The sequence below is a fragment of the Dermacentor variabilis genome, chromosome 4 (genome assembly GCF_050947875.1).
Source record: "Dermacentor variabilis isolate Ectoservices chromosome 4, ASM5094787v1, whole genome shotgun sequence".
Taxonomy (NCBI): domain Eukaryota; kingdom Metazoa; phylum Arthropoda; class Arachnida; order Ixodida; family Ixodidae; genus Dermacentor; species Dermacentor variabilis.
In genome coordinates this window covers 56,419,923-56,433,966 of record NC_134571.1, presented here as the reverse complement: position 1 = coordinate 56,433,966, position 14,044 = coordinate 56,419,923, and the positions used below count along the sequence as shown (strand labels likewise).

At 44.1% G+C, this 14,044-nt stretch overlaps 1 protein-coding gene across 4 annotated transcripts in view; it reads left to right on the top strand.

Annotated features, from left to right (window-relative positions):
- Positions 1–13,644, top strand: part of LOC142579191 (glutamate receptor 1-like) — a 212,172-nt gene extending 198,528 nt beyond the window's left edge. For 3 of the 4 annotated variants that reach the window (XM_075689164.1, XM_075689160.1, XM_075689162.1), the window contains 4 exons: positions 412–520; positions 3,003–3,140; positions 9,655–9,729; positions 11,048–13,644. In XM_075689164.1, coding sequence (XP_075545279.1) covers positions 412–520; positions 3,003–3,140; positions 9,655–9,729; positions 11,048–11,149 — 424 coding nt within the window. In that variant the 3' untranslated portion in view covers positions 11,150–13,644. Of the gene's footprint in view, positions 1–411; positions 521–3,002; positions 3,141–9,654; positions 9,755–11,047 lie in introns of all 4 variants that reach the window. The other variant, XM_075689163.1, reaches the window with a different exon arrangement.
- Positions 13,645–14,044: the final 400 nt, after the last annotated feature.

Below are 14,044 nucleotides of genomic sequence, written 5' to 3'. Positions count from 1 at the left end.
TAACATTCAATAACTAAAGTTTTCGCACATGACGAACAGATAAAGACATCTACGGTCTCTTAGAATCAAGCAGGAATCAAGCAGAATCGAGTAGGAAGGTTTACCCATGCGGTTTCATTAATTTCGATAGTCTCACCACTTGTAAACAAGCAAGAACATGCGGTTTCACTAATTTCGATAGTCCCACCACTTGTAAACAAGCAAGAATATGCGTTCGTATAGTGCACGCGAAACAGAATTGTTGCGAATATTATGCACACAGTTGCTGTTATGCATCTACTTTTTACATTTTTTTTTTCTTTTGCTACTACTAACTCTGCTGTTTTGAATAGCAAGGAAGTAAGATGAATACCTCAGAAACTCAGTACTGTCCCGAAAACGACACACGCTCTTTTCTTTTTTTGTTCACAGGGATCGGCTGAATCTCGCTGTTCTCAGCATGAAAGAAAACGGAGATTTGGCTCGCCTAGAGAACAAATGGTGGTATGATCGCAGTGAATGCAGAAGCGGTGACAGCAAGGTGAGTACGACAAGCAGCATTTTTTATTGAGCCACTCTTTTACGTGCCACGGCCCGTATTTACAAAGAGCTATTCATCTAAAATTTCCGTAATAAGAAATTCCAGCCAATCCTGATGCCACAGATATCATGACGCTCTTGAATTGTATCAGTAGATGGCTGCGGGTTGTTTACGTCACGAAATATTCACGCTGCTTTCACTCAGCGGCATTTTTTAGGCGAGAGCACTGAAAGATTGGTTGGATATGTCAAATATTTACATTAATTGGAGCATGTTTCATTTTAGAAGTTTCTTGCAGGGGAACACTCAAAGCCGTGAAATAACCATACGTGCCATTACTTGTTTAAAGGGGCTATTATTTTACAGTATGATGACACTGCCCCTTCTGAAAAAAAAATCGTATGCCCCCTATTCATTAATCACATCTGAACATAAAGGAGTTCCATATAAAACCTCTGTGCTCCCATATATCACACAGGGCATGTCCCGCATGATTATATGAATGCGTGGGCATCCAATATAAAGATTGCCTTACCATTCTGGCGCGTTAATTCTAGAGTGTTACGTACCAGAACTGAGATATGATCATCAGACACTCCTTAGTCGGAGACTCCTAAATAATTGTCACTCCTTGGAGTTCTTTGACGTGCCTATAAATTTAGGTGCACGATTGTTTTGGCATTTTTCGCTTATCGATATGCGGCCACCGCCAGCGCGATCGAACCGGCGACCGCATGCTTAGCACCGCAACTCCATAGCGACTAAGCTACCGTGGCAGGCCATAAAAACTTTTTTTTATGTGGAATCCCCGTATGGTTCATTTGCGTTTAGTACATATGCGGCTTATGGGCGTCTTCAATAGGAATATTTCAAGCCAATGCTTCAGCTCTTCTCAACCAAAACTCTTCTGCGAAAATTATGAGATGCAATGACGCGGAGAAATTGCTCGCTAACAATTCGAACATTCTGGGGCTTTGTAACATGCCTGGCACAATCTGATATACTAAATATGAATTCCAGAGAAGACGGATTAATCGAGCAAATGTGTTGTAAAATAGCGACAATTTCACAACGTCTCTGATGTTTCTATAGTTTCGGTCCGCGTTGCAACAAGGTTATATAACAGAACTTGTCGACATCGTTGCCTTGGCTAATGCTTCCGAATTTTTGTGCAGCCGTATAAAACTAAACATCTTACCAAATTTGTTACGAGGTTCATAGCTGTACCAATATATCTGTAGATACCTTGAGATGTGAGCTATAATGTGTATGTACTAAAAAAACCACATTACGTAGTTGAAGTTCAGCCAGTAATGCGTACCGGTTAATCTACAAAGGCTTTATGGCTCTGTTCGGGTTGTGATTCGGCACGAGTAGCGAAAAAGAAAGCTTCACGTGAGCTTTAAGACGATTAGCAACCAACTGCAAGTGTGCCGTCTCGATGTTACATAATATATCATCACATGTACACATAATTAGATACACAACTATTCCCCTTGAATACCATATTCTCCTCGAAAAGTGGTTTTTATAATGCTGCTTTAGGTTTAGGCTGGGTACTTTCCAGTACTTTTGCTGAGCCATTTTCAGCCAATAATCATTGCAAGCACTTTTTAACCTGAAAAAAAAAACGCATGTTCCACGTTACAATAGCACGCGGTCTCCTCTCTGGCGTACATCCAACGCTCACTCGCTTTCATTACCTACCTGCACTTTCCCAAAAAGGCTATATTTGTCGCATTCTCTTCATGAAATCGTCGCAGTCGCTGTGCAGCAACCTGACTATATCCCAATTGGTCAAATAAGCGCGAGTACACTTCTAGTATATCCCCGACAGCAATATTATATATATATATATATATAATATATATATATATATATATATATATATGCGGTGGGACGAAATCAGTGGCCCGAATCTAACTCTCGGAAGTATAGTCAGACCAGGAGGGCCCGCCACGTAAAGGTATCTTGCTATATGTGGAAGCTAACATAACCACGTTTACGTGAACACGACGGCGGCACGTAGCATTGCATTTCTAGAGCACCACGTGGCGGCAATGAACTTGGAAGACGAATTACATAAGCGAGCCAGAAGAGGTAGATCGAGAGTGGGTAAATTGTGTCACTCTGTGGATCTATACGCTGCCATACGGAACAACTGCCATCGTGTGCTCGACTCCACTCGCCGGTGAAACGCACTCGCTGAAAACAGGTTCCGGCATGCTTCTAACAAAAAAAAAGGGGGAGGGCACACGTACACGATTTCGCATAGTATTACAATGATGCCCTGAATAATGCGATAGGCTACAGTTGTATCCATTTAAACGTGGCCTGCGATGAGCATTATGTCTCAGCAATGAAGTGGCCAGGTAATTCTCAGCAGGTGCTCTACACAGTCACTGGCACGGCGCGTAAATGTTGCTCGACTCTCTGTGCCCTTCACTTGTAGTGCAATTCACTGTGTTGTTTGTGCTCGCAGGAGTCCACTCAGAACGAGTTGACACTGAGCAACGTCGCCGGCTGCTTTTACATCCTTATCGGGGGACTCGTGCTGGCCATGGTGGTGGCCTTGCTAGAATTTTGCTACAAATCTCGCATGGAAGCAGCGCGCTCAAAGGTAAGGAGCCCATTTATACGTGATGCCAATAGGCGTGTTTCTTAATTTACGAAGGGCGTTCCGAAAAGAGACTTCGTCATTTATTTTCACCCTGAAACTTTACTGCCAAAAACAAATAAGTACACCATGGTGTTTTTCACATGGTCGCCACCGACATTGAGACATTTGTCGTAGCATGCAATTAGTTTGAAGAAACCCCTCTGGTAAAACTTGGCGCCCTGCAATGCAAGACCTGAGACATGACCTCTTCACCGTACACAGTCTGTAGGCGTTCATGAATGACGGACACACTAGTCCCACGCGCCAGTTCATACCGGATAACAGTACACACTTCCATTGGCGACCACGTTGTGAGTACACGTCTGTCTGTCATCGTGATTTGCAATCAAATTACCTCGGGCACCGCCAGTCTCCTGCTGCTCTCTCTTCTACGGCGCTCTGCGCATGCGTCATTCCTTCTCCGCTGACTCTACTTCCTTCTTTAAACCAACAACGGGCTTCGATTCTTATGGCGATTGTTTGTTTCACCATGATGTACCATATCTTTTTTCTTTTTCAGAAAATGACGAAACTTACTCTCAGAACGTCCCTTGTATATGTGAATAATGCACAATACTGCCTTGCATAAGTAAGGTAGTAAGTTTCCAGCAAAACCTACATGGAATATCCAAACAAGACAATGTTTTTTACGAGATGATGCAGACTTGAATAAGTAGGAATGACTGTTGCCTCTGAGTAACAGAAGCCGATCTCGAAGGTTATGATTTTGCGTGCTGGAGGAGCCGGTAGTGAGCAGCAAAACCGAGCAGCAAAACCCGTCATGGCCACCAGGTTTTAGGGCAAGACCTCGTGATTCACAGTGACGAACAAAGAATGCCTCAGCAAGAAACCAGCGTTTTGTCAGAGTCTGGTCTTTGTCATGGCGGAGACAAGAAGACGAGGAAAGAAAGGGAAGGGATGTTAACCAGAAATGCGTCTGGTTGGCTACCCGACTCTGGTGACAGCAAAGAGGGAATAGAAAGATTATATAGAGAGAGGGAGGGGGGAGGAAGCGCTTGCTCCAGCTTGGAGGCTACCTTGTTCGCCCGGTGTTGACTACCATACATAAAACACGTGAATAAACAGTTAAAAAATTAAATTATGGGGTTTTACGTGCCAAAACGGCGTGCCAAATTATGAGGCACGCCGTAATGGAGGACTCCGGAAATTTCGACCACCTGGGGTTCTTTACCGTGCACCTAAATCTAAGTACACGGGTGTTTTCGCATTTCGTCCCCATCGAAATGCGGCCGCCGTGGCCGGGATTCGATCCCACGACCTCGTGCTCAGCAGCTCAACACCATAGCCACTGAGCAACCACTACGGGTACGTGAATAAACGTAGCAAACGTTTAGAGTTTCTGAATATACTTGTTTTCTATGCAGCACGTTCACTGATATAACGCGCACTAGCAGCAAACATGAAATTCAGCTGGATTCGTTTGCTTAATTCCTGAGTGCTTACTGTGTGACTGATTGCGTCGCATGGTTTCAATTGTTATAGCTGTAAATCTTTAAACTGGTGCTGTCTGTCCTCCATTTCTTGTCACCGTAATCACGGGCACTTTCGCCCCACACAGTTTAGTGAGAGTGCTAAGTGCGGCTGTCACATTTCCCGAGGTAAATGCTGTGTGTGCTGTGTGTGCTGTAAAGGTCAAACGATAAGGAAAGAACAGCAGACGTGTCTTCGGCGTAGATGCACGGCGAATTTCACTTACGTCTCTGAATAGCTACATGCGATCTGTCTTGCCGTGTTTTGAGCACGGCGTAGCGTAGCAAGGCACATATTTACAAAAAAAAAAGTTTTAGCTAGAACGTAGATGCCAGCCAACCATGGTGTCGTGCATATTATAAGCGAAGGCGGACAACCAATAGCGCATCGCACTTACTAACAAACCTTTTCGTGAATTTGGGCCCAGTTCTTGCCATCTCCATCTTCCAAATCCAGCGTCCTCAATTTTGTCGCACGATGGCGGGTTCTTTGCCACGTTCGATCATGAAGGAAACGATGAAGGCATTCGAGTCGTGAGGAAGACCCTTTCCAGCGTAATGCCCCGTCTCGTTCGTGTTATTTCCTTGCCTTTTGCTTCTAGAACCAGTTCTAGCATCGGCTCTGGTATGTGGCACAGGCATGCTTCGGCGGCCAACTAACGTATGCAAGCGCATCATGGTTCATGACGTAGATACAAATACGCCCGTTGACGAAGGCCAATATACACGCCGAAAGTGCGTTGGAAATTTGCCCTATGTCAAGTTGGTATGTCTTGTCCACACAAGTGTTTGACTGCGCAACACGATAATCCTAGGTGCGCCCTGTATTTAACAAATTTCCAAATTTCAATCATGCTTCAACGGACGGATGGATCTAAAGAAATGACATGTCATTTTGCGAAAAGCAGAATCAGATTGCAGGATTTCTGCTTAATTTCAGAAAGCGCTGCTCAGCGAAGTTAGCACTATTAAGGTGTAAAATGCTAATTCTGCATGAATTTTAAGCTGATTTAACAAATATGGGGTATTTTATAAATTAACAAAGGTGTTTGACACACTTCTAAATCTGCTGCTAACACTCGACAACCATGACTTCCATGCAAAATCTTCAATTTGGTGCAAACTTAGCTACAGAATATTGATCACAGGGAAGCCAAGTTAGTGTTAAGAATTTGCGAGCCCACCACCTCCACTGATTATGGGTACAAAATAAACAAAATACTGTCGAGGCAGTCATGCGCTATCCTTTAAACTTGTTACATTGTTCTGAAGGCCATAACATGCTGAATCGGAACATTTCCTTTGCCTCCCGTTTTTTGTCAAAACTCTATACGTAAACATACATATATATATATATATATATATATATATATATATATATATATATATATATATATATATATATATATATATATATATATATATATATATATCATAAGTTTACGTGTAAGAACAATTACATGAGTAGTGCGGTTCTACAAATGAGTTTTGACAGAAAACCACTTCAACAGCAAGCGCGGAGTTTGAATTCGTTGCAACCAACAGTACATTTCAGACTGCACAGTGCATTTAGCAGTTGTAGACGGATTGTAACTAACCTAAATATCAAAATCTCGTTGCTTGAATAATACGGGAGGGAGAATAATCAATATTCTTATGATGCTCGAATTTTGTCGCACTGCTTCTCAACATAACACGGATCACCCGGCTTCATACCTCTCGCCTCATAACACCCTGACAAGTGGCTCACTATAATAACTTTATTTAAAGACCAAACAAATACGTTGTGCTCTTCGTTGCAGGCCAAAGACGCTGCAGGCCAATCAACTCAGGGGTTTGACTTCCCAGTCTCCTCTATTGCCAATAATTATTTTTGTTTTGTTTTTTAAGAGAACCGCTCCGCGATTAGACGTGTCGTTAGTGTGATAGTCGTCGTCGGATATATTTGCGTGCAGAAGCTGCCGCTGCTCAAGCTGCAAGAACAATCATGCAGCGATGCCGCGTGCACTTCTACCATTGAGAGCGCAGACTTCAGTCACGTGACTCAAAGGTCAGATCCCTGCAACACCACCAGTTGGTGTTGCCCTCTGCGCATCGGGGATTGCGGCGCACACCGATTGTACCCGCAGTATCACGGAAGCCTTGCCGCGGTGCGGTTACGCCTTGCCGTCCCCTTCGCGCGGATGCATTCGCGTCGGTGGCTGCGCGAGCGCTTGCCGCCGCGTCACTTTCCGCGTCGCCACAAACGCGCCATGCGGTTTCAGCTGACGGCGGTTCTCGCGCTGGACCAGGAACGCGGCCGTCTACTTCGACGCGTCTATTGCAGAAACACGCGCAATCTCACAAACAGTGTGACCGTAAATGATCGCTCGTGAATACGGCCCCTGAATACAACTTAAATTTGCCAGTCATCGCGGCTGATGACTGTTGCGGTTGAGTTGCGGCACGCATTCGTCGGCCGGAATCCGCTACGCGTTTCTTATCGTGATGCACCCCTTTGTCTTACAGCTCATCAAATCTTCGCTCGTACATATTTCCAGTGCAATTGTTTCTCTCACTCTCTCTCTCTCTTGTATAATAACACCACGCCGGCAAATGAAATGCTGGCTCTCCCGTAATCGAGAGGAGGATACACAGAAATCTTAAACTTATACAGAGGGACGAGAGCGAAATATCCCCCACCCCACAAAGCTCTAACGCAGGAGGAAGCAACGAGTTGGCGCAGATTGCAGACAAACTCCTTCCCAAATTTATACATCCTGAACAAAATGTACCCAACACAATACAGAGACACCTGCCCATGGTGCGGGGCCACACCCACACTATACCATGTCACATGGGAATGTAAACACAATAAATCATTCCACCAACACAATAACCCGAGTGCGGAGCAATGGGAGAGTCGGCTTACCAGCTGCGAGCTCACGGCCCAAAGGGCCTTAGTGCAGCACGCTAGTCAGGTAGCTAGGCTCAGTGGAGCCCTGGAATAGGGGCCCACCCTTGCTGAAAGAGGCTCCAAGTCGACGGCGCCCAAGACGACCGAGACCTCGAGACGCTAAATCCTTGAAGGAACCAAAATAAAGTTTCTCTCTCTCTCTCTCTCTAAGCAGGAAATTGCTCCTGGCAAAGGAGATTGGTTGGAGATGACACTAGCCACAATCTTAAAATGGGTGTAATGCACGTTCGCAACGGCACACCCTGCCACACCACACCGCGCCGTACTATGCACTGGTCGATATGGACGCAACAGTTTCACGTCACAGGCCCCTACCTCATTGCAAGTCTCTTCTTGGCCAAACTGCCAACCGCGGTGAGCCGTACCAGCGGTGGCCTTACGCTACCGATTTGGACGCTGCCGGTGCACCAGACGCGCAGCGGACCTCGAGGATCGCTGGCGTTGAAAAGAGTACTGGCAACTCTGTCTCAGCGCTAAGAATGACAATCAAGTGTATAGTGTCCTATATCTACCTTTTGAACGTCGCTATTGGAAATGAGAAATAAAACTTCAGCGTGATATGAGTTACAGCTTGAGCGATATCGTTATCATACATTTGGAAGAACTTTGAAGCAATATATTGTGTAACTTGTTTGGGAAGTAACTAGCGTATGTAATGCGGTCTTGACTCTCTGCCCGGATGATCGCGTTTTGTTGCTGCAACTTGCTGGGATGTTCTCGTTTGAGTGCCCGGATACATAGTCACTGTGTACACTGTATATATGGAACATCATTTTATACATTAGTTTACATGATTATATGTAGGTGAGTGAGAACTCTGAGTTTTAAAACGTGCTGCGTTCCTTCGTTTCTTGTATATGTCGTCGTCCTGGTGGAATCGCGCCGTCATTGTGACTCAGTTTTCGTATCGTCCTTTGTTTAAGTAAACTTTTTCTAAACAAGCGGCTCTGGCTCCTGGTCACAGAGGAAAGAACCAAAATAGGAGAAGCCCTGACGCCACGTTTTTGAAGCCGGAAACCTAGCCATGTTGGTGTGCCATCTCTCTTTGCGCCTCCAGTCAGCTCGCCGGAGCAGATAGGCGCGAGCTTTTAACTTGCATTGCTACGAGCCACCGGAAGGGCGTGTTGCCGACGCGCGTCAGAACAAAGCCTACGAAACTTGTGTAACTGTTTTAGCGAAGCAGCCGTGCTCCTGTGTTTTTCCGTGGCACGTATAGACATTTCTTACATGATCATACTTTCTTTTGTCCGTGTCTCTGTCATTTGTTTATTTCCGATTTTCTTTCCTATTTATTTGTTTCCCATCTTCTGCTCTTCTCTTTTCATTCCCTCCTCCCGAAAGAGTAAGCAGGCGTTGTGCCCTTCTCGGTGGCAGCTTTCAGCTTGCTCCCTCCCTGTTTCCTTTGTGTGCTTGTATATTTCCATATAATAATAATAATAATAATAATAATAATAATAATAATAATAATAATAATAATAATAATAATAATAATAATAATAATAATAATAATAATAATAATAATAATAATAATAATAAAGAAGATGGCGTAGACTCTCGCCGTGATTGCTTGAGTGTCTCTATTGCCGGTTGACACACACACAAACCATAAACACAGCTTTCAAGCTTACAAACCATCCTTCAAAGTCGGCTTGTATCGCGAACATAATGCGCTGCGAGAAAGGCGCGGGCCGAAAAAGTTTATCTCACTTTTCAGAGCAGCAGCAAGGGCTTCAGGAGCGCGGTTGCTATGGCAAGGTTGACTTCCACTTGACTTCTGCCACACTTTCTCCAACATGTCCGTGCTGGGCGGGGCTCTCCTATGCTTTCCTTCCCCCATGCTTCTGGCTCAAGGGCACGTGGTGGTCGCCGAAAACGGGAGCTAAAAGCATTTCAGGCTTAACAGAGTATTTTAGAACAAATCTACTTATTGAAAATGCATTCGCCGGGTGTGTGCTCATGTCCCGTCTTCCATTCAGATCACAGTTGTTTTCTCATCCTACCTTACTTAGGCTTTGGTCTCTCTTTTCAGATGACAATGTATGAGGCAATGAAGGCCAAAGTACGAATGTCCATCACAGGGACACAGCATGGCGATCGTGGAAGGGTACGGCAAGGCTCTCTCTAGTTGGGTACTTAACCTTATTCTGCGCTCTTGACGTGTTGAAACCCTAGTTCCCTCACTTCCCAACGCACCTTTGTCTGCTTGAGAGCACACTCGCAGCATAAGCGAAAACTCACGTTTCGCTTGCACTGTTTGTTTAGTATCCTTTTGCACTTCAGTGAACGAAAGTAAATTTCTATGGCTTGTGTTTATTTAAATGTACTAGAGGAATCTTATATGCTAGAAAATTAAGTTAATCAGAAATTAACCATATCTAAATATTTACGCATGTTAATACCAGCTACGCAATGTTGAGTGGTTGTGTGTCTTTAATGATGAAGTGTTGAAAAACACAGCCATTCAGTTCTGAGTTCTTTACTCTGTCACGGCCGCTTCATCAACACGCACCTTGTGCGTTTTGATCGAGCGGCCGCCATTCTATGCAGTTGGAGACCTCAGGTGACTTTTGCTACGCTTCTGTGAGCTTTACATCACAAAGCAAAAGAAAGAAGGAAAAATGCAATCTAGCGTCGTTTGGTACGACACAGATATGCTATCCACATTATAAAATTCATCCTAATTAATGTAGACAGATTTCCAGCAGTGAAGTCAACATGCGCAGTTACCTGCGAAATCCCATGTGTTTACATAAGCGCGCAACGTCACGCACGCACAGTATAGCACAGCTGACCATTATATATATATATATATATAATTTTATATGGTGATTTATTTATATCATCTGAGCGAGAATTATATACTATCTTTACGACTCATCACGAGCGTTCTAGACTCCTGCAAATTAGTAGTTGCATATTCTCTCTATTTTACTGAACTTTTGTCTAACGCTTTTACGTGTTTGTAGGTAGGTCGGTATAAAACGTACTACCAAGCCTTAAAGGTTCAAAGAAGGCTCTTTTACCTACGTTTTCTTAACTCATTTCGCTAGCTAAAGCATATCAAAAATGCAGAAGTAAGACGGAAGCGCATGTGGCAGTAGGAATTCACCGTGCACGCCTAGATGCCGGAGGCCAAATATTGTACTCACACGTAGCGACAATGGCGCGTTATGTCAATTAGCATACGTGCCATGCAAGTGGGTAAATTCTTGCAAAGAAAGAAGACTCAAAGAAGGAGCTGCGACAAAGGGAAATAAACGCAAGTGCTGTGATCGCGCGTGCTGCTTGGTTTATCTCAAGAACAAAACCAAGTAGACAGTGTTTTTCAATGGATTCAATCTCTCAACGCGGCTACTTCCTTCGTCTCTAGCTCAAGCTCTAAATCTTGATCCTGCTTCGCATCGTTTCCATTCTCTTCTCAGGTCCAGCAGATGTACAGCCCCACGGCGAACATGGTCGGAGCAGACCACGGTAGTCTCGAGCATTACGCTGTCGCCGGAGACAACACCCACACCCAGGTCTGACCACGGTTAAGCCTCTCGCTCATACAAGCTGCACACCCGTGAGAGACACTCCAAGCGCAGAAGACCGGACACTCATGTGAACGCTGTGTGATCGACTTTTGAAGGAGCCCGGGCGCACAGGCTGCTACATCGAATCTGGGCTCTCAAAAGTGTTAACGGTGTTGTGCATTCACGGTGCCGACTCCGAAGATTCCTAGTGTGCGCGGAGCTCTACAGAGTATCTATCAACATTTTTATGCAGATTCTCTTCAGGTTGAGCCTATCGATATACTGTAGCGGGTATTTATGCAGCGTAACACCGTTTCAGTTCGTACAGACACAATTTTCACGAGTTAAGAGCACTGTTACCTAATTCCCTATCGTGTTCAGCTCAATTCTGAACTGAAAAAGTAGAGTTCAAGAAGTGTGTTCTCGACACCTGACTGCAAGTGGATGAGGAAGATCGTGAGAACTGTCTTCTTTCTTTAAGTTTAAATTTGAACGCTTTCCCTCTATATAGTACTCTGTGACCCGCGTTCAGCCATTTTCGGCGCTCACACGGTGTTCTACTGCGGTTAGCCAGGACTCCATGCGAAGCTGGAGTTGAATCAAGTTGAGAAAACGTCAGGCGACAATGCGTTGTAGTTAATTTCGCGCCGCACGTCTGCTTCTGTACGAACGCGAGGTCGTTAATATAGCGAATTGGAGCCCCAATATGTTTCCAGTGGGGCGAAAACAAGCGACGTAGTCTCTTCTTTGAGGAAGCTTCCACCACAACGGCCTGGAAGTTTTTATATGTATAAAAAGCAGGCCTTACTCTTGCACCGATACATCATTTTACAGCACAGAACTGACGACGACGGGTCAGTATGATCTCTTTGTACATGAACAAATTTTGGAGACTTCAACGAGTTCAAAGCACAGCTCTTTTCAAGACAGTAGAGAAAGTGATAGGCATTCAATATTGCTTAGATTTCAAAATTAGTGATCATTATATTACTCCTCGTGATTAGCCCACGCTTAAACGTAGAAAAAGATGGCACCTGAAACAAAACAAATTACGTTATCATTAAAGTGCATCATACCGATTATGTGACAGCTACAAGTAAGTACCACATAAACTCGACTTATACATTTTTACAGAGTGTTCCTTTAGTCTAGGCGGACGTTGCAGAGACTTCGTTTGAAATCACACAGATATAACAAAGCTGTTGACGTATTGTAGATATATCCTCCCAACTGTTCGGGAACTCCTTAGGAAGCGACTTGTATCATTTTAATTTCCAATCATTTTATGATGTTTAAAATGCAATAAGCAAGCCTCTACGATTCTTTCGTGGAATAGAAACTTAAGACATTACTGTTGTTACCTCACGATAACGCCGTGCTTGTTCGCAGCGTTTCCTCATAAAAGCACAAATACTTTCGACAGTTGAACCGTGCTTGTACATACTTAGTTCGCTTGGGTACCTTCAAGGCCTACACGGTGCTAGTTAAGTTTGGAAGCATCTGTTTCATTTTGATCGACTGGAGTCGCTTTCAATGGTGTCCGTAGTAGGATGCATACAAGACAAAAAATGATTGCAGCGCTTTGGTAACCGTCAAGCAGCTTGAGTAATCTAAAGTTAGCGCATGTATACCATTAAATTACTAGCTTTTGTATTTGTTGACTGACTGAGACTATCATTTTTTTAAAGTCGATTGAAGAGTGGTTGACATCGCAGAAAGACAAGGTCTTCTTGCGCGTATTCATGTACCTCGAGGTTTGCTGTTTGGACAGCACACACCTTCGGGATCGGCCCATACTTTTTCGTTGAGTAAAACAACACTTCCGGTTCCAGTTTTAGGGGCGCGCAGTTTGAACGAGCGCATCCGGGACTAATTTTGGCCGTTTAGCGCTAATTACGCATTATTACTGCTTCACGCATATATCTCTATGCTAACTTGGTGCATCTCTTTTGTCTCAAGCTTCATTCTGGCGCTTTTTCCGTTGTCCTACGTGCACTCGAGGACCTCAAATAGCTTTATTCTGACAAACATGACCACAAAGTGGCAGCCAAATACCCAGGTCCCACGAACCCGAATTCGACCTGAAGCCTGCTCAGAAGAACTTGTCTTCGAAATTATTAAATTGATAGACTAATCATAGCATCATTTATTAGCTGTTTTTCGTTCAAAATTCTCGATTTACCTGCAAAGCTCTGAAGCACTTGTGCCTCGTTTCGCCTTTGTTATGCTCGCATCTTGTAGAGAGCTCGCCCTGACGAAACGCTGAGTGAACCCCGCTTTCTAGTTTAGCGACTAATAGGTGTTCTTGCGCGATTGCTTTAGCGCTGTGTATTCCTTGCTGTTAAGTACTCGCGGTGGGCACTTGGCTCTTTTACATTTGTTCTGTCTGTCTCTTATGGGGGTTCTGCATCGTTCCAAACACATTCCCATGAGATTCACATCTAAAACGAAGAGTATCTAAGCAAATATTATTGTGTACAATAAAGTTTCTTTATTCCTGTTTCGTACCTTTTGTCCTCACACGACTTTGTCGACTTACTTTTGTCGACACAACGCACTTCCACAGCTACATTGGCAATGAACGACTGCGCTCGTTTACGGAACGAATATTATGGAGTGAAAAATATTTTACTCCGTCTCCGGACTTGACGATGTTGCTTCTCAAAGAGTCAATGCGTGATTCTGGTAAATTGTTTTCTTTGTTTTCAATTTTTTACCGGCGAGCTTCTCGTAGATTCTTCTTCGGAAGGATAAATGGCGCTCGCGGGCGAAAGAACTTCCCATGATAAATAAGCAAGAGATGGTTTGATAGAGAAAGAGACATAAAGACATATCTGAAAAACTGAGCCATGACGATAGGCATGACATAGAAAGAAAAACCACACACACAAACACACACACTAACTA